Source organism: Aethalodelphis obliquidens, unplaced genomic scaffold (assembly GCF_003676395.1).
Source record: "Aethalodelphis obliquidens isolate GAN/ISIS:26980383/991018 unplaced genomic scaffold, ASM367639v1 scaffold34, whole genome shotgun sequence".
NCBI classification, from domain to species: domain Eukaryota; kingdom Metazoa; phylum Chordata; class Mammalia; order Artiodactyla; family Delphinidae; genus Aethalodelphis; species Aethalodelphis obliquidens.
In genome coordinates this window covers 14,017,232-14,038,100 of record NW_020837978.1, presented here as the reverse complement: position 1 = coordinate 14,038,100, position 20,869 = coordinate 14,017,232, and the positions used below count along the sequence as shown (strand labels likewise).

Below are 20,869 nucleotides of genomic sequence, written 5' to 3'. Positions count from 1 at the left end.
CATGACCGTTAGATATTAAAGACAAGGTCTGGGATGTGGTTATGGGGAAGAGTAGCTGAAATGGGAGTCGAGTAGGTCACAGAAAAGGGAGGATAAGAAACAGATGAAGTTCCACGTGAACTAATTTAGGTTCCATGTCACCTAAACTGATGAATGGAAAACATCCAGGTGCCAAAGACTTTAATAAATGGGGGAATGACCAGGAGGTCAGTAGGAATACAGCTACGGGGGGAGGGGGGGAGAGTCACAGTGACAGAAACTTCAAAGAAATGGCTTTTATAAGAAGATGAGGTAACAACTGTATCAAAGCAGCAAAGGAAAGTCAAAAACTTCCAAACCCTGTTCATGACCCTTCAGCACATTAGTCTAATAGGGCCATCTCTTGGAAGCAGTTCACAGCTGTTGCCTGGAATGTAACCATTATGCTCTGTTCCTACAAAGTTGGCTCTTCACAGGCCAAGGAGGAATCAAAGACAGCTGTTTTTAAAATTACATTCTTCTGTAAAAATTCAAAAACCCTGAAGCGAAAAAATTAAAAACACTATTTTAGATGAACCAGGAAGACCTGCATAATCCCAAACTATAATATACAAAGTACGAAGGCAGATCAAAGACTGCTGAGAATTCATTTATTCTGCTAAACTGGGTGGATGTGTGTGTGTGGGGGTGGGAGATAGCAAAGGGAAACCAATTCACCCTGAAAAATCCTTCATAAATCTCAGCCATTGGTGCCATCATGGAGGCAGAGGCTTGGCAAGGGTGAAAAACTGAGGACTGGTTTAAAAGACTATGAAGAGCGGGACTTCCCTGGTGGTTAAGAATCCTGCCAATGCAGGCAACACAGGTGCCATCCCTGGTCCGGGAAGATCCCACGTGCTGCTGAGCAACTAAGAAACACAACTACTGAGCCTACAACTACTGAGCCTGTGCTCTCAAGCCTGTACTCCACAACAAGAGAAGCCACGGCAATGAGAAGCCCACGCACTGCAATGAAGAGTAGCCCCCCGCTAGATGCAACTAGAGAAAGCCCATGCGCAACAATGAAGATGCAACATGGCCAAAACGAATAAAAAATAAAAAAGAATTTGAAGAGCAATTTGGTCCCTCATCAGGTTCCCCACTCCCCCTACTGCAACCCCCAGGAGTTCTGAGGTACAGGGCAGGGGTGAGGTGCCAAACAAAATGCAATTAAATATAACTAAGAGTGAGGCTTCGAGTTCCCAGAATGCCAGGAGGTGAGCCTCTATCATGCAAATGAGAAACTAAGAGAAAAGAGCTATAGATAGATCCTGATGTTTGGGCCCCCAACCTCCAGCTGACAAGCTTGCTGGAACCTTCAGTTGGCTTTTTAAAAAGTGCCTCACTCAAATCTGAACAGTCAAGGACTGGACATTCGGACATATGGGAGGCAAAGGCTAAAGTAAACAAAATAGGAACTCAGGAGCCATGTAAGGAACAAGTTACGAAGCAAGAAGAAAATGCTACCAAAAAGGAATAATCTTAGAAAAAGAAAGTGCTCATAAAGTAAAGGAGCCAAAGTTTAAAAAATCGACTCAAGGGTTAGAATATAAAAAACAGCAAAGAGTAACAGCAAAGAAGATTAGAATCAATTCAACAGTTCCAATATATGAAATAGAAGATCTAGAAATAAGAGAAAAATTGTAGGAATGAAATGAGCAGAGTAAAAAAAATCTAGAGGATGAAGGACATGAGCTCCAAGATTATAAGGAATGCAAAAAAATGGCACAGAAAGGATTAGGAATTAGAACCGCAAAACATTTCTCAACAGAAGTAAATCAAGAAAGAAGAAAGGCTGACCTCACACCCATTAGGACAGCCATCATAAAAAAATAGAAAATAGTAAGTGTTGCCGAGGATGTGGAGAAACTGGAACCCTTGTGTGCTGTTGGTGGGAAGGTAAAGTGGTGCAGCTGCTGTGGAAAAGAGTGTGGTGGTTCCTCAAAAAACTAAAAAACAGAACTAATATATGATGCAGCAATTCCACTTCTGGGTATACACCCAAAATAACTGAAAGCAGGTTCTCGAAGAAATATTTGTACACCCAGGTTCACAGCAGCATTATTCACAATAGCCAAAAAAGACAGAAGCAACTCAGGTGTCCATGACAGATGAACAAACTAAATGTGATAGGTGCATATAATGGAATATTATTCAGTCTTAAAAAAGAAGGATATTCTGACACATGCCACAACATGGATGAAACTTGAGGGCATTATGCTAAGCGAAATTAGCCAGTCACAAAAGGACAAATACTCTACTATGATTCCACTTACATGATGAGGGACCTAGAACAAATTCAGAGAGACAGACAGTAAGTTGAATGGTGTTTGCTGGGAGCTGGGGGAGGGGGAGTTGCACACAGTTTTGGTTCTGCAGTATAAAAATGTCCTGGAGATGGATGGTAGCAATGGTTGTACAACAGTGTGGATGTATTTAACGCCACTTAACTGGACACTTGAAGATAGTTAAGGGGGTAAATTTTGTTATGTGTTGTTTGCCACAATTTTAAAAATAAATATTAAAAAAAAGAAAAAAGAGAGGGATCTAGGAAATAAGAACCCCAAGCCTGGAAAGTGGTAAGGAGGAGTGCTGGGAGGACAGCTCTGCAGGGGTCCCCGGGATCAATCAGTGCAGCCTGGAGCAGAGGGAAGATGCCAGGAAAGGGGGCTTTGAGAAACAGAACCTACAGGCCGGCCAGAGGGATTCAACTGTGAATTAGAGATGACTCAAGAAGGGGGAGGCTTTGGAATTTCCTGGCGGTCCAGTGGTTAAGACTCTGTGCTTCCACTGCAGGGGACACAGGTTCCATCCCTGGTCTGGGAACTAAGAGTCGTGCATACAACGTGGCCAAAAAAAAAAAAAAAAAGGAGTGGGAAGGCTTAAGGAGTGGTATAAAAAGAATTAAGCTAGTGAAAAAAGAGGCCATTATGACCGAAGAGAAAACAGCTGTGTAAGAAAGGAATCAGTGAACGCCTTCCTTCCTGGCTCAGCAGTAAGCAGCCACACCATATAAGCACTGACACCAATTTAGTGAAAAGTGTGAAAAAACCAGGGTGGGCTAAACCTTTAACCTGATAGGAAGTCGGGAGATATGTCTAACTTCTTAAATCAGAAGACAACAGTATAAAAATCTTAAAGCAGGGCTTCCCTGGTGGCGCAGAGGTTGAGAGTCCGCCTGACGATGCAGGGGACACGGGTTCGTGCCCCGGTCCGGGAGGATCCCACATGCCGCAGAGCGGCTGGGGCCCTGAGCCATGGCCGCTGTGCCTGCGCGTCCGGAGCCTGTGCTCCGCAACGGGAGAGGCCACAACAGTGAGAGGCCCGCGTACCGCAAAAAAAAAAAACCCAAAAAACAAAAAATCTTAAAGCATTAAGTAAATTCCAGAAGAAACAGGAGAAAGAGTTAAAAATGGCTGCTCGGGGAGTTTGAGGAGGGTGCTGTCAGGGTACCTGGGGCTTGCTGCCGTAAGACTTTTGACGGCATTTGATGTTGCTTTTAAACTCTGGACATAGATCACTTTAATTAAAAGCAAGTGATCAAAATGAAAGCAATCGGGGTCGGAGTCCCCGTACACACCTCGCCAGCAAAAAAGATGGTTCCTTGTATTTCCTCAGCAAGGATGTCGTAGGCCTCACCACTGCCCCCTGTCTTCACGAAGCTGTATGCCATCTGGATCCAGGGGTCTGTGCTCCACCGGGTGACGAAATACTTCGTGGGATCTGGGACTTCCTGTGTCAAGTAGAAGGAATTGGAAAACGGGATCAAGAAGGGACTTAGACTTGATGCAACCCAATGTATAAAATTACAGTTCTTCCTCCATCTAGAAAGTAAGTTAATCCCTGTAGCATTCTGAGACAGCAGTTCTCAGCATGACCCTCCAGCCCCCTTGCTGCTCTGCCCAGGCGCCGTCTCTGTGCATTTTCCTCTTTCGCTGCCCCATCTCTCCGACCTTCCCCAGCACACACACATCTCCTCGCTGTAACACTTTATCCTTCTGCCAGAAATGCTTTCTCCCACCTACCAGGGGCCATCACCAACGGCTAAGAGTCCAGGCATTCCCCTTCCCATCGCCTGAAATGCGCTGGACCAGGGGAGGAAAGGGATGGGCAGGGTCTTAGGACCTCTAACTGGAATTCTCAACAGGCTTCTCCACAAAGCAGCTACACAGGTTAGGTTTCACTCTACGTTTCAAATAATTTTCTAGGCTGACCTCTGCCAAGAGCCACCATGAAATAGATTTCTACGGAGCCTGTGTTAAGTTCCAAATAACTGATTTGAAAACAAATTTTTGAACAAAAGCCCCAAGCTAATAAGAACTACTGTGAGATAGAATCACATCATGTAAAATACGCAATACCCCGAGGGCCCCCCTCTCTTGAATGTATGTAACATTTGAGGCATTTTCATTTCTTTGTACTTCTCCTTTATTTGAAAAAGTTACATGTCACGCCATTTATACTCTCCAGAGATTGTGAGATTTAGTAAACTGGCAACTAGAAAGTACCTTCAGCTTCTTGGAGAAAAGGGAGAGAAGAGACTCGCTGCGGGGTACAGAAAATTCTGGACAATGTCCCTTTGATTGGAAAACTGTCGTCAAAGCTTGCTAGGGTTTGGGTCAATACAGAATCTGTGGAAAATGCTGAGCCTTTTACCTCCTTAGGAAAGAATGGGGGTGTGCATGATGTGAGACAAAAGGGAGGAAGGCAATCATGTAAAAGGAGGAATGGGGTACTATTATGGGCTGCACTGTGTCCCCCCAAAATTCAGATGATGAAACCCTAACCCCCAGTACCTCAGAACGTGACTGTACTTGAGATGCGGCCTTTGACGAGGTAATTGAGTCAAAATGGGATCATTAGGGTGGACCTTAATCCAGTGTGACAGGTGTCCTTCTAAGAAGAGAGGATTAGAACACAGACAAGAGACAGAGCCGCGCCCATGTGAGGACACAGGGAAGGCAGCCATCTGGGAGCCAAGGAGCGAGGCCTCAGGAGAAACCAACCCCTTGATCTGGCGACACCTTGATCTTGGACTTCTAGCCTCCAGAATTGTGAGAAAATAAATTCCTGTTGCTTGAACTACCCAGTTTGTGGCATTTTGTTATGGCGGCCTGAGCAAACTAATCCAGGTACTTAAGTGGCAAGTTGGATACTGAAAGAAGTAAGAAGAATGTGGTCCGCTGCCTCAAGCCCCTTCATGTCTGGTATTGACGGATTAGCTTTGGGTTCAAACCACTCCAAAGAGTGAAGTTAGCAGCAAGAGTGTCTTTCTCTCTCTTTTTTTTTAACATCTTTATTGGAGTATAATTGCTTTACAATGTTGCATTAGTTTCTGCTGTATAACAAAGTGAATCAGCTGTACGCCTACGTATATCCCCATATCCCTTCCCTCTTGCGTCTCCCTCCCTCCACCTCCCCATCCCACCCCTCTAGGTGGTCACAAAGCACCGAGCTGATCTCCCTGTGCTATGCGGTTAGTCTTTCTCTTTTCAAAGAGGGGTGTCTGACCTGCTCCTTGAAGAGCTCGCGCAGGGTGGCCATGCACTGCTGCAGCACCTGCTTGTCCTCCAGGCTCTTGACGGCCGCCACCGCCTCCCCCGCGATCACTGACATCAACACGCTGTGCTGCTTCTGGACACGTGACAGGAAAAGCACTTTACACTTTGGACTTCGGGCACCAAAGTCTCTAGACGCACAGTTCCAAACAGAGAAGGACCTCATTCTCACATCAAATGTCATCATTTCCTACTGTCCTGTAGCCTCCTTTCCATCACCCAGGCCACACATACTCATTATTCATTTACGCATTTTATTGTTCCCTGCTGGAAAAACTCCGGAAGTCATGTAAATATCAAATTCCGGGTTCTCTTGGCTTTTCCCTTCTAAGAACTTGTTTTAGAATAAGTAGAAAGACATTGAGAAAGGAAGTCTGCCGGTCAAATAGTGGGAAAAAACCTTCTCAAACAGTAAGGACATTTTGCCCTTGGCTCCCACGTGGAACCTTTGAAGATAAAGTGTCTTGGAACAAAGAGGCAGGAGGAAAAACAACTGTGATTCTTTGGCAGGACATCACCACAACTGTCACTTGCAAAGCCCCAGGTATGTCCTCTCCTCGTCTTCCTTGCCCCACCAATCACATCTACCGACTCCCAGACCTGCCCTCACCTGCGCCAGGCATATCCCACCCCTAACCAGGGCTCCCTGGCGACTCTTGGGGAGTACATTTCAAGTACCACTCGTTACTGTGCTGACACCAATTCTCCCTAAAAGGAATCCTTCCATCAGCCTGAAATAACACATTTCCACGGCAACAAATTCATTTCCCAGGAGGCAATATTAGTACTTTAAGAAAACATGGCAGATATTGGGGCTCTTTTCCTACAGGAAAATGTCCCATCCAAGTGTCCCCCCAGAATATAAACAGACATCTGGAGCGTCCACAATGTCCATTAGCTCCTGGGCTGGACACACGAGTAGTTACCAAACCAAATTCTAAACTGTAATCAGGGAATTCACACCACATCCCACCAATGATTTTACCTGGGGATCCATGTCATAGAACACGGCAAAAAGCCCTCGCTTGCTGGCACTAGGAGGAACGTGACCAAAAAAGTCAGCCCCTTGAACTTTACTGTCCCAAAATCTATAGGGAAATTGCAAGGCAATCTGGAAAGCGAGCAAGAGAAAGGTGGTTAACAGCTTCTTGAAATCAAAAGTACAGCAATCTCTAAGAAGCCACCTATAGCTCTTACATCCTTCAATTAAAAAAAAAAAAGATGTTCAAAAAACTCAAACATTTCTAAATATTCCCTTTCCATTCTCCTAACCTCCTTTGTTCTCTTTGTGACCATCTGGCTTTTTATGCCATTCAGTCCTGTACTCCCACAGATAATGGTGGGAACCACTGACAACCTCTAGGCTAATCTGAAGATGCAGAGAGCATCTCTGAGACCTGGTCTCGAACCTTACGTCCATGAGATAAATTCTTACTAATCATAGGTCTGCTGGTATCTACTGTAGCGCTGAGAGATTCTGCTAAAGGAGCTTATCAAGGCAAAGGAAGTATAAAACACTCTCGTCACTGGGGCTAATTAGTGCAGGGTAGACATGGAAAGCAGAAAAAAAAGAAAGAATTGCTTATTTATATACCCAGTTCAAATTCTGAATAACAAGAGTCATTCTCCTAAAATCAAAACTTGCAGACCTTAGCCAGCTCTCCTCTTTTTGTTTTGTTAATATCCTTTTATATTCTTCATGAACAATTTACTCAAAGGAAAAGGAAATCTTCGAATTTGATTTGGATTCAAAAATTACCTGCTGCTTCCCAATATCAGAAGTTAAGGAACCCCTGTCATCTGATACTCATCTCTCTAGTTCTGAGGCTTAAGTAATTCAGTTACCTTTTCAATGATGCCTGCACCTAAGCTGTTGATAGCCTTCATCTTCTTGTCTGACAACGGTGGATTAAACTGAAGGGAACCTTTCTGCAGTAAGGCCAGGGGCACAGTGACTAACACCTGTGGGAAATAATGAACAGTTAACATACAAACAGCAACTGAATCTAATACTCAGTGGGTTCATTTCCAGGAAAATCTGCCCCCCTGCCTTTTATTGCCAGTCATGAGATTATCAACATCCTATGTTGTTACACTGGTAAGAAGAATAACGGCCATGTACAGTTGTGCAGGCTGTTCACTGCACAGGAGTGGACTGGCTGAGCAGAAGCAACATTCATATGGAGGAATCTGCATTAAGGTTTTGATGCATTAATAACCCTGGGTAAGAAGAGTCAGCAGATCTCAATCCTGAAAAGCAATGCTGTAAGAGGAAATAGCCCTAAATACAGAGTCAGGAGAACCAGATTTTGTGTATCATTCCTGACACTTTCTAATGCGTGGCCAAGGTAATACCTGCCCTACTAACCTTAAAGGATTGGGGATATGCTTAAAACTAAAACTCTTACAATATACATCAGTATGCTTCATAAATGGTAAAGCATATCACAAACATTAGGGATTATTATAATCATGTAAAGCCACATACCTTTTTTTTTTTTAAAGGAGGAAACAATTTATTGCAGGTTTTCAACTAGTTTACAGAATCATTTAGAGCCTCCAAGAACAACTCACAAAACCAGACCATCAAAGAGAGCTGCTGTCTCTCCATACAATCAAGAAATTTCTGGTGAACCATCTGCTGAACAATCATCGACAGGAAGACGCTAGAACTCACCAAAAAAGATACCCCACATCCAAAGACAGAGGAGAAGCTGCAGTGAGACGGTGGGAGGGGTGCAATCACAGTAAAATCAAATCCCATAACTGCTGGGTGGGTGACTCACAAACTGGAGAGCACTTACACCACAGAAGTCCACCCACTGGAGTGAAGGTTCTGAGCCCCACGTCAGGCTTCCCAACCTGGGGGTCCAGCAATGGGAGGAGGAATTTCTAGAGAATCAGACTCTAGCGGGATTTGACTGCAGGACTCCGACAGGACTGGGGGAAACAGAGACTCTACTCTTGGAGGGCACTCAAAGTAGTGTGCGCATCGGGACCCAGGGAAAGGAGCAGTGACCCCATAGGAGACTGAACCAGACCTACCTGCTAGTGTTGGAGGGTCTCCTGCAGAGGCGGGGGGGTGGCTGTGGCTCACCGTGAGGACAAGGACACTGGCAGTGGAAGTTCTGAAAGTAGTCCTTGGCATTTGAGTCCTCCCAGAGTCCACCATTAGCCCCACCAAAGAGCCGGGTAGGCTCCAGTGCTGGGTTGCCTCAAGCCAAACAACCAACAGGGAGGGAACCCAGCCCCACCCACCAGCAGACAAGAGGATTAAAGTTTTACTGAGCTCTGCTCACCAGAGCAACACCCAGCTCTACCCACCACCAGTCCCTCCCGTCAGGAAGCTTGCACAAGCCTCTTAGATAGCCTCATCCACCATAGGGCGGACAGCAGAAGCAAGAACTACAATCCTGCAGCCTGTGGAACGAAAACCACATTCACAGAAAGATAGAAAGATGAAAAGGCAGAGGGCTATGTACCAGATGAAGCAACAAGATAAAACCCCAGAAAAACAACTAAGTGAAGTGGAGATAGGCACCCTTCCAGAAAAAGAATTCAGAATAATGACAGTGAAGATGATCCAGGACCTCGGAAAAAGAATGGAGGCAAAGATCGAGAAGATGCAAGAAATGTTTAACAAAGACCTAGAAGAATTAAAGAACAAACAAACAGAGATGAACAATACAATAACTGAAATGAAAACTACACTAGAAGGAATCAATAGCAGAATAACTGAGGCAGAAGAACGGATGAGTCACCTGGAAGACAGAATGGTGGAATAAACAGCCGTGGAACAGAATAAAGGAAAAGAATGAAAAGAATTGAGGACAGTCTCAGAGACCTCTGGGACAACATTAAATGCACCAACATTTGAATTATAGGGGTCCCAGATGAAGAAGGGAAAAAGAAGGGGACTGAGAAAATATTTGAAGAGATTCTAGTTGAAAATTTCCCTAACATGGGAAAGGAAATAGCCACCCAAGTCCAGGAAGCACAGAGAGTCCCAGGCAGGATAAACCCAAGGAGAAACACGCCGAGACACATAGTAATCAAAGTGACAAAAATTAAAGACACAGAAAAATTACTGAAAGCAACAAGGGAAAAATGACAACATACAAGGGAACTCCCATAAGGTTAACAGCTGATTTCTCAGCAGAAACTACAAGCCAGAAGGGAGTGGCATGATATATTTAAAGTGATGAAAAGGAAGAACCTACAACCAAGATTACTCCACCTGGCAAGGATCTCATTCAGGTTTGATGGAGAAATCAAAAGCTTTACAGACAAGCAAAAGCTAAGAGAATTCAGCACCACCAAACCAGCCCTACAACAAATGCTAAAGGAACTTCTCTAAGTGGGAAACACAAGAGAAGGAAAGGACCTACAAAAACAAACCCAAAACAATTAAGAAAATGGTAATAGGAACATACATATCGATAATTACCTTAAATGTGAGTGGATTAAATGCTCCAACCAAAAGACACGAGTTTGCTGAATGGATACAAAAACAAGAACCATAAATATGCTGTCTACAAGAGACCCACTTCAGACCTAGGGACACATACAGACTGAAAGTGAGAGGATGGAAAAAGAATTCCATGCAAATGGAAATCAAAAGAAAGCTGGAGTAGCAATTCTCATATCAGACAAAATAGACTTTAAAATAAAGGCTATTACAAGAGACAAAGAAGGACACTACATAATGATCAAGGGAACTATCCAAGAAGAAGATATAACACCTGTAAATATTTATGCACCCACCATAGGAGCACCTCAATACATAAGGCAACTGCTAACAGCTATAAAAGAGGAAATCGAAAGTAACACAATAATAGTGGGGGACTTTAACACCTCACTTACACCAATGGACAGATCATCAGGACAGAAAATTAATAAGGAAACACAAGTTTTATTTTATTTATTTATTTATTTTTGTGGTACGTGGGCCTCTCACTGGTGTGGCCTCTCCCACAGGCTCCGGACGTGCAGGCTCAGCGGCCATGGCTCACGGACCCAGCCGCTCCACGGCATGTGGGATCTTCCCGGACCGGGGCACGAACCCATGTCCCCTGCATTGGCAGGCAGACTCTCAACCACCGCGCCACCAGGGAAGCCAAGGAAACACAAGTTTCAAATGACACAATAGACCAGATAGATTTAATTGATATTTATAGGACATTCCACCCCAAAACAGCAGATTACACTTTCTTCTCAAGTGCACATGGAACATTCTCCAGGAGAGATCATATCCTGGGTCACAAATCAAGCCTCGGTAAATTTAAGAAAATTGAAATCATATCAAGCAACTTTTCCAACCACAATGCCATGAGATTAGAAGTCAATTACAGGGAGAAAAATGTAAAAAACACAACACATGGAGGTTAAACAATATGTTACTAAATAACCAAGAGATCACTGAAGAAATCAAAGAGGAAATCAAAAAATACCTAGAGACAAATGACAACGAAAACACGATGATCCAAAACCTATGGGATGCAGCAAAAGCACTTCTAAGAGGGAAGTTTATAGCAATACAATCCTACCTCAAGAAACAAGAAACATCTCAAATAAACAACCTAACCTTACACCTAAAGGAACTAAAGAAGAACAAACAAAACCCAAAGTTAGTAGAAGGAAAGAAATCATAAAGATCAGATAGAGATAAATGAAATAGAAACGAAGAAAACAATAGCAAAGATCAATAAAACTAAAAGCTAGTTCTTTGAGAAGATAAGCAAAATTGATAAACCTTTAGCCAGACTCATCAAGAAAAAGAGAGGACTCAAATCAATAAAATTAGAAATGAAAAAGGAGACATTACAACAGACACCACAGAAATACAAAGCATCATAAGAGACTACTACAAGCAACTCTATGCCAATAAAATGGGTAACCCGGAAGAAATGGACAAATTCTTAAGAAGGTATAACCTTCCAAGACTGCACCAGAAAGAAACAGAAAATATGAACAGACCAATCACAAGCACTGAAACTGAAACTGTGATTAAAAACCTTCAAACAAACGAAAGTCCGGGGCCAGATGGCTTCAAAGGTGAATTCTATCAAACATTTTGAGAAGAGCTAACACCCATCCTTCTCAAACTCTTTCCAAAAGATTGCAGAGGAAGGAACACTTCCCAACTCATTCTATGAGGCCACCATCACCCTGATACCAAAACCAGACAAAGATACTACCAAAAAAGAAAATTACAGACCAATATCACGGATGAATATAGACTGAAAAATCCTCAACAAAATACTAGCAAACAGAATCCAACAACACATTAAAAGGATCATACACTATGATCAAGTGGGATTTATCCCAAGGATGCAAGGATTCTTCATTATACGCGAATCAATGAACGTGATATACGATATTAACAAACTGAAGAATAAAAACCATATGATCATCTCCATAGATGCAGAAAAAGCTTCTGACAAAATTCAACACCCATTTATGATAAAAACTCTCCAGAAAGTGGGCATAGAGGGAACCTACCTCAACATAATACAGGCCATATATGACAAACCCACAGCAAACATCATTCTCAATGGTGAAAAACTGAAAGCATTTCCTCTAAGATCAGGAACAAGACAAGGATGTCCACTCTCATCACTATTATTCAACATAGTTTTGGAAGTCCTAGCCATGGCAATCAGAGAAGAAAAAGAAGTAAAAGGAATACAAATTGGACAAGAAGAAGTAAAACTGTCACTGTCTGCAGATGACATAATCCTATACATAGAGAATCCTAAAGATGCTCCCAGAAAACTACTAGAGCTAATCAATGAATTTGGTAGAGTAGCAGGATACAAAATTAATGCACAGAAATCTCTTGCATTCCTATACACTAATGATGAAAAATCTGAAAGAGAAATTAAGGAAATACTCCCATTTACCATTGCAACAACAAGAATAAAATACCTAGGAATAAACCTACATAAGGTGGTAAAAGACCTATACTCAGAAAACTATACCACTGATGAAAGAAATCAAAGATGACACAAACAGATGGAGAGATATACCATGTTCTTGGATTGGAAGAATCAATATTGTGAAAGTGACTATACTACCCAAAGCGATCTACAGCTTCAACGCAATCCCTATCAAATTACCAGTGGCATTTATTACAGAGCTAGAACAAAAAATCTTAAAATTTGTAGGAGACACAAAAGACTCCGAATAGCCAAAGCAGTCTTGAGGGAAAAAAACACAGCTGGAGGAATCAGACTCCTTGACTTCACACTATACTATAAAGCTACAGTAATCAAGACAATATGGTACTGGCACAAAAACAGAAATATAGAATGGAATGGAACAGGATAGAAAGCCCAGAGATAAACCCACACACCTATGGTCAACTAATCTATGACAAAGGAGGCAAGGATATACAGTGGAGAAAAGACAGTCTCTTCAATAAGTGGTGCTGGGAAAACTGGACACCTACATGTAAAAGAATGAAATTAGAACACTCCCTGACACCATACACAAAAATAAACTCAAAATGGATTAAAGACCTAAATGTAAGACTGGACACTATAAAACTCTCAGAGGAAAACATAGGAAGAACACTCTTTGACATAAATCACAGCAAGATCTTTTTTGATCCACCTCCTGGAGTAATGGAAATAAAACCAAAAATAAACATATGGGACCTAATGAAACTTAAAAGCTTTTGCACAGCAAAGGAAACTATAAACAAGAAGAAAAGACAACCCTCAAAATGGGAGAAAATATTTGCAAATGAATTAACGGACAAAGGATTAATCTCCAAAATATATAAACAGCTCATACAGCTCAATGTTAAAAAAACAGACAGCCCAATCAGAAAATGGGCAGAAGACCTAAATAGACATTTCTCCAAAGAAGACATACAGATGGCCAAGAAGCACATGAAAAGCTGCTCATCATCATTAATTATTAGAGAAATGCAAATCAAAACTACAGTGAGGTATCACCTCATACCAGTTAGTATGGGCATCATCAGAAAATCTACAAACAACAAATGCTGGAGAGGGTGTGGAGCAAAGGGAACCTTCTTGCACCGTTGGTGGGAATGTAAATTGATACAGCCACTATGGAGAACAGTATGGAGGTTCCTTAAAAAACTAAAAGTAGAATTACCATATGACCCAGCAATCCCACTACTGGGCATATACCCTGAGAAAACCATAATTCAAAAAGAGTCATGTACCACAATGTTCATTGCAGCACTATTTACAATAGCCAGGTCATGGAAGCAACCTAAATGCCCATCGACAGATGAATGGATAAAGAAGATGTGGCACATATATACAATGGAATATTACTCAGCCATAAAAAGGAATGAAATTGGATCATTTGTAGAGACGTGGATGGACCCAGAGATTGTCCTACAGAGTGAAGTAATTCAGAAAGAGAAAAACAAATATTGTATATTAACGCATATATAGAGAATCTAGAAAAATGGTACAGATGAACCGGTTTGCAGGGCAGAAATAGAGACAAAGATGTAGAGAGCAAATGTATGGACACCAAGGGGGGAAAGCGGCGGGGGGGGGGTGGTGGTGGTGGTGGGATGAATTGGGAGATTGGGATTGACATGTATACACTGATGTGTATAAAACAGATAATAAGAAAAAAAAAAAGAAAAAGAAATTTCTGGCTCTAGAACCATGTTACCACTGTCACAGTCAGGAGCCATTACTACGGCTACCAGCTCCAGAAACATGCCACTTATCGAACAAGCTGCACCAGCAAAAAGGATACCTCATGCCCTGGCTCTTGACTTCCAGGTAGTAAATGAGTGGATCCTGGGACCTCTAATGTTCCGGCTGTGGAAGAACCCAACATCTAGACCATTTTGCTTGGCAGCAAAGGCAGCAGAAGTGAAGCAAAAGCCATACCACACCTCCCAAGTCTCATGCGAGTACATCTGACTGGCTGGACCCAATTCATATTTAGACCCTCGGCTGCAAGGGAGACTGGGAAATGTGTGTGTGTGTACGTGTGTACTTTCCATCATCTGCAGTACAGGATAACACAGTTGGATGGGAAAGGAGCTGAACACCAAGGACCATATCGACTGCTACCCTCATCAAAGATGTAGTCTATTGAAACCCCAACTCCAGGATCAGTGGAAGTTCAGAGCTCTTCCTGTGATTTTGTCACTATTTTCTGCCACGTGAAAATTTTATAAAATATAAAACATGTTCTCTCTCCTCAATGTGGTTATAGATAATAGCCACCATGCAACAAAAAGAAAAAAAGAAAAAAAGGAACAATTACACTCTTGGGTATATAAGACTATAAGTAAATAAGATCTAGATGTTTTCTTAATGACAAGAAAAAAAAAAAAAGCTTTCAGAAACACACAAACTCAGGTAAACAAATAGGCAAAAGATATAAACATACCCCGGTAAGGAACTAACGCTAGGTCTCAGTGGAAGCAGCCTAGACTGAATTACAGTTTGTTAAGTGTTTATTGCTGTATGCTGTTGGGTTGGAGATCTTTCACTTATAAGCTGGGGAAGCTTTCAATTGAAACTCTGTGATTTGTGCTGACTACTAAAAATAAACACATTTGCTTTTCGCATTTCAGAGCAGGCTTTGAATCACAGCCTGAAACTATGTTCTAATTATTCTAAAGAGCCAGAATACAAAGAAAGAAAGCAAATATGCCTGGTCAGGGTCAGGCAGAGGGTGACCCAGCAGGGTAAGCACACCTAGCATGTTGTCCTGGATGCAAAGAAGCAAGGTCACAAAATACCAGACGTTGAGCCATCAGCCGACTTCCAATTTTATAAGGTGATATTAAAAAGATTTTTTTACCACCAGGAAGAATGTTAGATATTAGCCTGATTCGCACCTGGGGACTCACAGATAAGAACACTGTTGCCCAGTGGTTCTTAACTCTGGTCGCATGTTGGAATCACTTGGGAAGCTTTAAAAATACGACCAGATCAATTCAGCAAGAATCTCTGCAGGGTGGGGCTTGGCAAGCTTTCTTTTTAAGCACCTCCCAGGTGATTCTAAGGTGCAGCCAGGATTGAGAACTACTGCTACTCCAAAGCCTATATGACCAATACTCACTATCCAGCTAGTAAATGGCAGGAATAATGTGAGGAAACATCCCCCTGGGCTCATACACTCTACCCCATCTTTCCCATTTGACAGGCAGTCCTTCATTTCTGTATGAATATCAAGGACTGTGAAATGTTTTTTTAGCTAGCTGAAAAGCATAAAACACAGCTAGTTTAGGAACTTATGATGGTTCATCAATTACACTTTTTGGTAATCACTTCAGACATAACTAAATTGAAATAAATCTATGGGGTTTATTAATCCCCCTCCACCCCCAACACTACAGAAATCTCAGTGTGATTTCATAGATCACATTACAGCACCTTTCACTGTCCGCCTACTAAAGCTGTTTACAAAAAATTCAAATGATATAAAAGTACTTCTGCCACTTTCAAGATAAAAATGCAGAGTGTTCTTGAGCTGATTTAAAAAAAGTTTCCATGGTACAAACACAAAAAACACCACCAACTTGGAAACCACTGAATTACACAAAGTAAAACAGGTTTTTAAAATGCAGGACTTCTCAGAGCCTTTAATGTGCTCTTATTTAACCCTAAACTTAGACTGTAGTATATAATACTTTACAAACTAATTTGGCCAAGTTTTCTTCTCTTGTCAACTCTCAGAACTAATGTACCGTAGAACCCACTCTGAGAAACACTATTCAGAATTCCATCTGCCATGAATCTATATAGTGTTTGAATAATTAAATCTGATTTGCATATCCATACACAACAAGTAGAGATACAGAGCTCTCCAGAAATCGAACAAGGCTCTGGGCAGATTGCCAAAGGCAAACTGCTTGGTGGAAAACACTGGTCTCCCTTACTCCCAGGTCCCTGGCAGCACCTAGTGGAATCACAGCACTTACCTTTTGTGCTGTACACTCTGTCCCATCTGTAGTGGTAACTTGCACTTCATCTCCAGAATAATCAATACTCTTTACCTGCTCAAGAAAAGCAGTTATGAAAAACATAATAAGGGACGGAACCATATGATCCAGGATCCTTTCCAATTCTCTTATTATGGGAGTTTACATTTCCAAGGCCATGGCGAATCACTTCCTGGCATTCAGAGAACTAAACAACAGGTATTGCTACTTCAGGGAACTCTCACTCAGCCCCTTGATTATTAATGAAAATGCATCTCAGCCACTATTGTTTCCAAACAGCAGCAGCTACCTCATCGACAAGGATAATGTGACTGATCATAGTATCAAAAGTATTTGCAGACACTGGCTGAACATCAGAGCAGGCACCTGTCTCCTGTGTAATCCACGTGCCCCAAACTTCACATTCTCCAAACACCACCAAACCAGAGCCTCCCACCACTGTGGACACTCACTGGAGATCTGAGCCGAATGTCCAGTCCCTCTGCCAGTTTTTCCAAGATGACGGAGTATCCGGGAGTGAGGAGGGTGTGGTCACCGGCAAACTGGGCAAAGAATTCATTGTGGTCCCAGGAGCGAGCAGACACCTGGGAAACATCAGGATAGGTTGGGAAACAAGAGGTGGTGTAAACCCTGGAGCCTGCACCTGAGGGACAAAAACAGGAGCCCCAAGGTGGGAAAGACCACCTCAGGCCAGAGGGCAGAGGGCAAAACAGAAAGGTGGGGGGGGGTGGGGCATGAATAGATAAACCCAGGTGGATACCGCTGCCAGGGAAAGGAGATCTCTCAATAAAGCACAGGAAAGCTTATTTTGGAACAAAAGGTAGACGTGATTTGGGCATGGGTACCACTCCCTGATAAAAATGAAAGGTGTATTATACATCAACAACCCTGGATAAGGAGAATTCCATGAGAGGAGAATTGCATTCAATCAACTCCATATATAAATATGCCACCTAGATGTCTTCAACATGGAAATTCCACAGACACTGAAATGCAGCATGATTTTGGAAAAGTGTGATTCCAATTGCAAAGAATCACCAAATGGAAACATGAATTGTTGTCCCTGCCCGCCCCACCAAAGAGGATTATTAACTGAGGGGTCATCCACAGAACCGCTGTTCAATGTACAGCATATCCAAGTATCGAGATCACAGTTGGTGACATGAATTAGGCAAGTTTAAATTTATTTTAGCAAGATGAACAGATCCTAATTGCAAAGATGCTCTATTCTGGTTTCTTAGGAGCAGTGTTTTCAGCCCACAGTTGCACAGAAATGGCTCGAGGGCCCCCAAGGAGGGCAAGGGGAAGGCAAGGACACTGGCTCTTGCCGCCTCCCTGACTCAGCCCAGCAGCCCTCCTGTGTTCAGGTTTACGGACTGGGTGTCTTCACAGGTATGAATTGAAGACAGGTTTCTCTTGCTTTAAAATTTTTTTTTCCCAAAACCACTGTGGGTTTCATATACTCTAAAGTCCTGGTGTTTGATCTTTTAAGCAGCAGACTCATTGTTCCCCGTTTATCCAGACCATCCCAGGCTAAATATCTCAATATATAAAACATACACATACACAGAAACAAGCGTCTTCAAAGCCCACCTGATGGAGGCTGCTGCCACAGGCATATTCCAGGTTACTGAGATGGAACTGAAGGACCTCCTCCTCCAGCTCACTGAACTGGATTCCAGACTCATTAATAAAAGCTTTGTAGATCTCCTCTATCTTTTCTGCAATGGGAATGGAGCAAAGCAGAAAAAAAACTTTAACATTATTCTCGAATTCCTTATCTTTTGCGTTCCACCTCCTTCAACCTGCAAGGCCCCAAACTTTTGAAGACCTTTCCCAGGTAAACTCAGGGGGAAAGAGCATCTGTCTTGATAAGGTTGGTTTCTCTCAGAAAGTAAAAGCTTATCGTAATGGGGAACAAAACTATGCAGGTTCTATGTCTTCAACCATGTTTCATTTCTGCTTAGTGGAGAAACTATTTCTTCTTTTGCTCAAGATAAAGGAAAAGTAACCCTTGCACATATAAAGACAGAGAGAGGATTCCCACTCCCTTTCTGGTCCTATTGCCATCACCTTAAAGTCAAGTTCTTATAACAGCGCACCTCAACTAAGAGACCTATCATAGACTGACTACTGGCTATCTTCTCTCCCAAACATTCCAAATAGTCCATCATGGACTTTCATCATGCCCACCCTCTGGCTCAACACCTTTAATTACTGGTTCTCCATTGCCTATGTAATAAATTCCAAAAACCACAGCCAGACAGTGTTAGCACATTTTTAGCCTTTCCAAAGACAGCAAACACCACCTGTCCACTCACAGGCTCTGCTGCACTGCTGCTCAATCTTTTCCTGGTAAATGCCAACGCTGCAAAGTCTGCTACTACCATGCCCCTCCCTGGAATGCCCTCCCCACCCCAGTCCCATCCGTCCTTTACAGACCAGCGTCACCTGGTCACTACCAGCCTCAGGAATCGCTCCTTGGTTATCAACCCCCAGCACTTATCTATCCCATTCACCTGGAACTTTCAACTACATATACACCGCCCCGTGACATCGTTCCAATGATTGGCTTAGATTCCTTTTTTGGGGGGGGCGGGTGGGGGAAGGCTTGCGCCTGACAAAGTATAAGAATCTTAGCACAGGTTACTTCTTTATAACCTTCCCAGTGGTGACAACCACCCAACAGATACATTGCAGTCTCAAAGCTTCTATAAAGTATTGTGCACATGCTTGACTAGAAACAGAACGGAGCATCAGTTAACTTTTCTTTTTTTGACAACTCAAGGTTCTCATTAAAATGTTCCATTCTTATGTTAGACTGTAGTATGGGGATGTCTGTGGCACCTCTGTGCTAGGCTTTTGCCCCTAGACCACTGGGCTTTTTTCCACTTTTAATACCTTTTTGTAGCAATCCCATTCCTGCCTCCTGCTATGTAGTTTCTATTTTCCTTTAGGTTTCGTAGAGGTGTGGGAAGAACCAAGACTGCTAGAACAGTATAAACAGACTGAGAGAGGCCTTAGTGTGATCTCTACGTAAGTAACATTTAAAAGCTTTTAGTATATTTGCTTTGTGAAATTCACTCTAGCTTCTTAGTATTTATATTTTTGTCTTTTCAGCTAAATGCTAATAAGGTGAGAGCTCAGACAGCTGAGATAGGGCTAGGCAGGCTCTAATTGTAACCTCATGGAGAGATGTGCACACTATTATTAAAGCTTTTCCAAAAATATACTAATGAGATGAAACAACTACTTACACAGTAAGTGTTGCTGATCCTCCCTTGATAACTTGTTTTAAGTAAAGCCAAGACAAAGCAATATTATGAACTTTTGTATTTGGTGGCCCTGAAAGAATCGTAAAGAAAAACGCCGCCCAGCGACTATCACACATGTGCAAAAACACTAATCAGATTCTGACAACATAATGCAAGTCCGCCTAGTCGCTGTCTTCATTTCCAGAAAATTCAACAACTCACCACTTGGTCTGGACACCACATTTGGTTAAATGTTCCCTGTCAACCCCAGTTAAGTTTCTAAAAATGTTCTGTTACAGTTTGTCAGTCAACACTTACTAAGGGCGATTAGAATGTGGGTTGGTCTCAGAGGCGAAGAATTGAGGTGGGGGGGGGGGGGGGGGGGGGTGGGGGGGGTTGGCGGCGTGGGGCAGGCGGGGAGAGAGGATAAAAAGAGGAGACAGACAGTCCCTGCTCTTGAGAAATGTACCCCAAACAGAGACAGAGTGTATTCCAGGATGGAGACTTGAGACCCCTTGCACAGAAACACATAGCTGAAGCAAATTAATACCCTGCCAATTGGATTCAAATGCTCGTACTATAAGAAACTCCGACATGCTTCCAAGAATTACAAGTGAATACATTCAGGTCATGAAATTGTAGGTTAAATAAATATCAATTTAAGAAGCAATATAGTAAGATCTCAGCGGGCGCCCGCAGGGAAATGAGCTGTTACAGTCAGGTTTTCTAAAGGGTGAATATTGTCCATTTAGTACCAAAGCCTAAAAACTTTGAATTAAAGTTCTTAAATCATAATACAGAGTCTTGCATTCTTAAACAAAATATACTGGAAAAAAATCTTAACCTACTGTCCAAAAAAGAAAAGGAATCCTTTCACACAGGAACTCTTATCTAGAAGAGTCATTATGTGGTGGCTTGTTATTCACACAGAGCTTACCACATGCTTCCTTAAAAGTAAGCTCTTCCGGAAAACTGAAAATTAAACATTTAAATAATTTTTTTAAACACTGGCTATTGTGTAAAGAATTATGTGTGCGTATGTGCATGCGCGCGCACACACACACACACACACGCATCTAAAG

General features: G+C 42.4%; 1 protein-coding gene across 7 annotated transcripts in view; it reads right to left on the bottom strand.

Moving 5' to 3' along the window:
• Positions 1-20,869, bottom strand: part of KDM1B (lysine demethylase 1B) — a 55,607-nt gene that overhangs the window by 2,501 nt on the left and 32,237 nt on the right. For 6 of the 7 annotated variants that reach the window (XM_027128468.1, XM_027128466.1, XM_027128467.1 and 3 more), the window contains 7 exons: positions 18,127-18,254; positions 16,986-17,117; positions 16,513-16,587; positions 7,422-7,538; positions 6,562-6,687; positions 5,530-5,652; positions 3,599-3,751 (listed from right to left, as the gene is read on the bottom strand). In XM_027128468.1, the coding sequence (XP_026984269.1) occupies positions 3,599-3,751; positions 5,530-5,652; positions 6,562-6,687; positions 7,422-7,538; positions 16,513-16,587; positions 16,986-17,117; positions 18,127-18,254 (854 nt within the window). The remainder of the gene's footprint in view (positions 1-3,598; positions 3,752-5,529; positions 5,653-6,561; positions 6,688-7,421; positions 7,539-16,512; positions 16,588-16,985; positions 17,118-18,126; positions 18,255-20,869) is intronic. The other variant, XM_027128469.1, reaches the window with a different exon arrangement.